At 35.4% G+C, this 1,891-nt stretch overlaps 1 protein-coding gene across 1 annotated transcript in view; it reads right to left on the bottom strand.

Moving 5' to 3' along the window:
- The window catches only part of LOC106872790 (uncharacterized), a 108,979-nt gene that overhangs the window by 79,643 nt on the left and 27,445 nt on the right, over positions 1-1,891 (bottom strand). The window contains exon 4 of the mRNA XM_014919900.2: positions 677-730. Coding sequence (XP_014775386.1) covers positions 677-730 — 54 coding nt within the window. The remainder of the gene's footprint in view (positions 1-676; positions 731-1,891) is intronic.

Raw genomic sequence — 1,891 nt, 5'->3', positions numbered from 1 at the left:
TATATATATATATATATATATATATATATATATCAAAAGGAAGTGTCATAACACTATTCCACATATAAAAAAAAGCAGCCATACTATCAATCCAGCATATTTTCTATATTTCGTTAGATTAGCACACCGGACCAAAGCCTTAGCACCACTCCGTCCGTCTTTAAGTCGACTCTGCCTTCCATTCTTTCGGGGTCGACGAAATAAGTACCAGTTTAGCACTGAGGTCGATGTAATCGACTTGATCCTTCCTTACAAAAATTTTAGGTCAGATGCCTATGATAGAAAAGATTATTATCTTTATTAAAGACAGTGGATTTGCAGGATCGGTAGAGCATCAGAGAAAGGGACTTGCAACTGTCCTCCGGCTCTTAACGTTATAAGTTCAAATCCCGCTGAGGTTAATTTTGCCTTTTGTTCCCTTGAGTCAGAATAATTATAGTACCAGTCAAGTACTGAGGTCGATGAAATTGCTAGCCTTGTGACTAAACTAGAAACAATTATATTTAATTATTGCAATTAAAATATTAATTAGCATAGTTTATGTTTACGGAATTTGCAAAGTTAGTGTCTTAGGAATTATCTACGATGTTATTCAAAGTTTTGGATGAGAGTGCTCGATAAACGGTTGGGTGCAAGGTGCAAAGAGAAGAAAATAATACAAATATTGTCTACCAACCTTCATCCGAAGCTGGCAACCCGGATTCTTGGAGGTCATTTACTTTTAAAATATCTAAAAAAAAAAAAGATAAATAAAATAAATAAATACCAATTTTCATCTTATTAACATTAATATTACCACTATCTATCTATCTATCTATCTATTGTTATTATTATTATTATTATTATTATTATTACTATTATTATTATTATTATTATTATTATTAAAGTGGCGAAGTGGCAGAATCGCTAGCACGCCGGACAAAATGCTGAGCCGCATTTCGTTCGTCTTTACCTTCTGGCTTCAAATTCCACAGAGGTTGACCTTGCTTTTCATCCTTTCGGGGTTGATATAATAAGTACCTGTTGAACACTGGAGTCGATGTAATCGACTCACCCACTCCCCCAAATTTCAGACCTTGTGCCTATAGTAGAAAGGATTATTATTATTATTATTATTATTATTATTATTATTATTATTATTGTTTTACTTCTCAGAACGCTCGGTCATGTTTGTTCAGGTAGATTCTGTGAGAGCGGACAGTAGCCTGCCGTCAGAGGTGTCACAGGGTCTCTTTCTGTACATCATAAGCTTTGATACCTGGTCGTTAATTATCGTAGGAGGCATTCAACATCCAAGTACCAATCTCAAAATCCTATCCGTCCCCAGCATTATTATTATTATTATTATTATTATTATTATTATTATTATTATTATTATTATTATTATTATTTACGCAGTGATTAGAATCGGTAGAGCGCGGAATAAATGATTTGCAATATTTTCTTACAAACCCTTGAAGATGATTGGCTACACAATAGCGAGTAAGATCACGTGGTTTGTATGGTCTGCTCTACGAATTCTATATTTATATGCCAGACTCTTTTGGTGACCTCTTGACAGATATCAGCTATAAACAGCAGAAGAACGAGAGACAGCAGGGCTTGATCTCAGAACAAGCACCAAGAGGCATTCGTTTCAGTTATTTACGTTTCGAATTCAAATCCCGTCGACATCAATGTCATCTTCTATCCCTCCAAGGTCGATTAATAAAGTACTGGGATGGATATATTTGAGTCACCCTCACCCAAATCTGTGACCCTGTGCTAGAAGTCATATCTAAATCAACGCGAGGCCACGTATTTTTGTTACATTTGATTCACCTAAAACATGGAGGTCACGCTGCTTTTATACCTGATAACCTGTCAAACAAGAAATATCGCAGAACCCCCC

This window comes from Octopus bimaculoides, chromosome 7 (genome assembly GCF_001194135.2).
Source record: "Octopus bimaculoides isolate UCB-OBI-ISO-001 chromosome 7, ASM119413v2, whole genome shotgun sequence".
In the NCBI taxonomy this organism is placed as follows: domain Eukaryota; kingdom Metazoa; phylum Mollusca; class Cephalopoda; order Octopoda; family Octopodidae; genus Octopus; species Octopus bimaculoides.
Note: the sequence above shows the minus strand (reverse complement) of the source record. Positions and strands in the feature narration are given on the sequence as shown.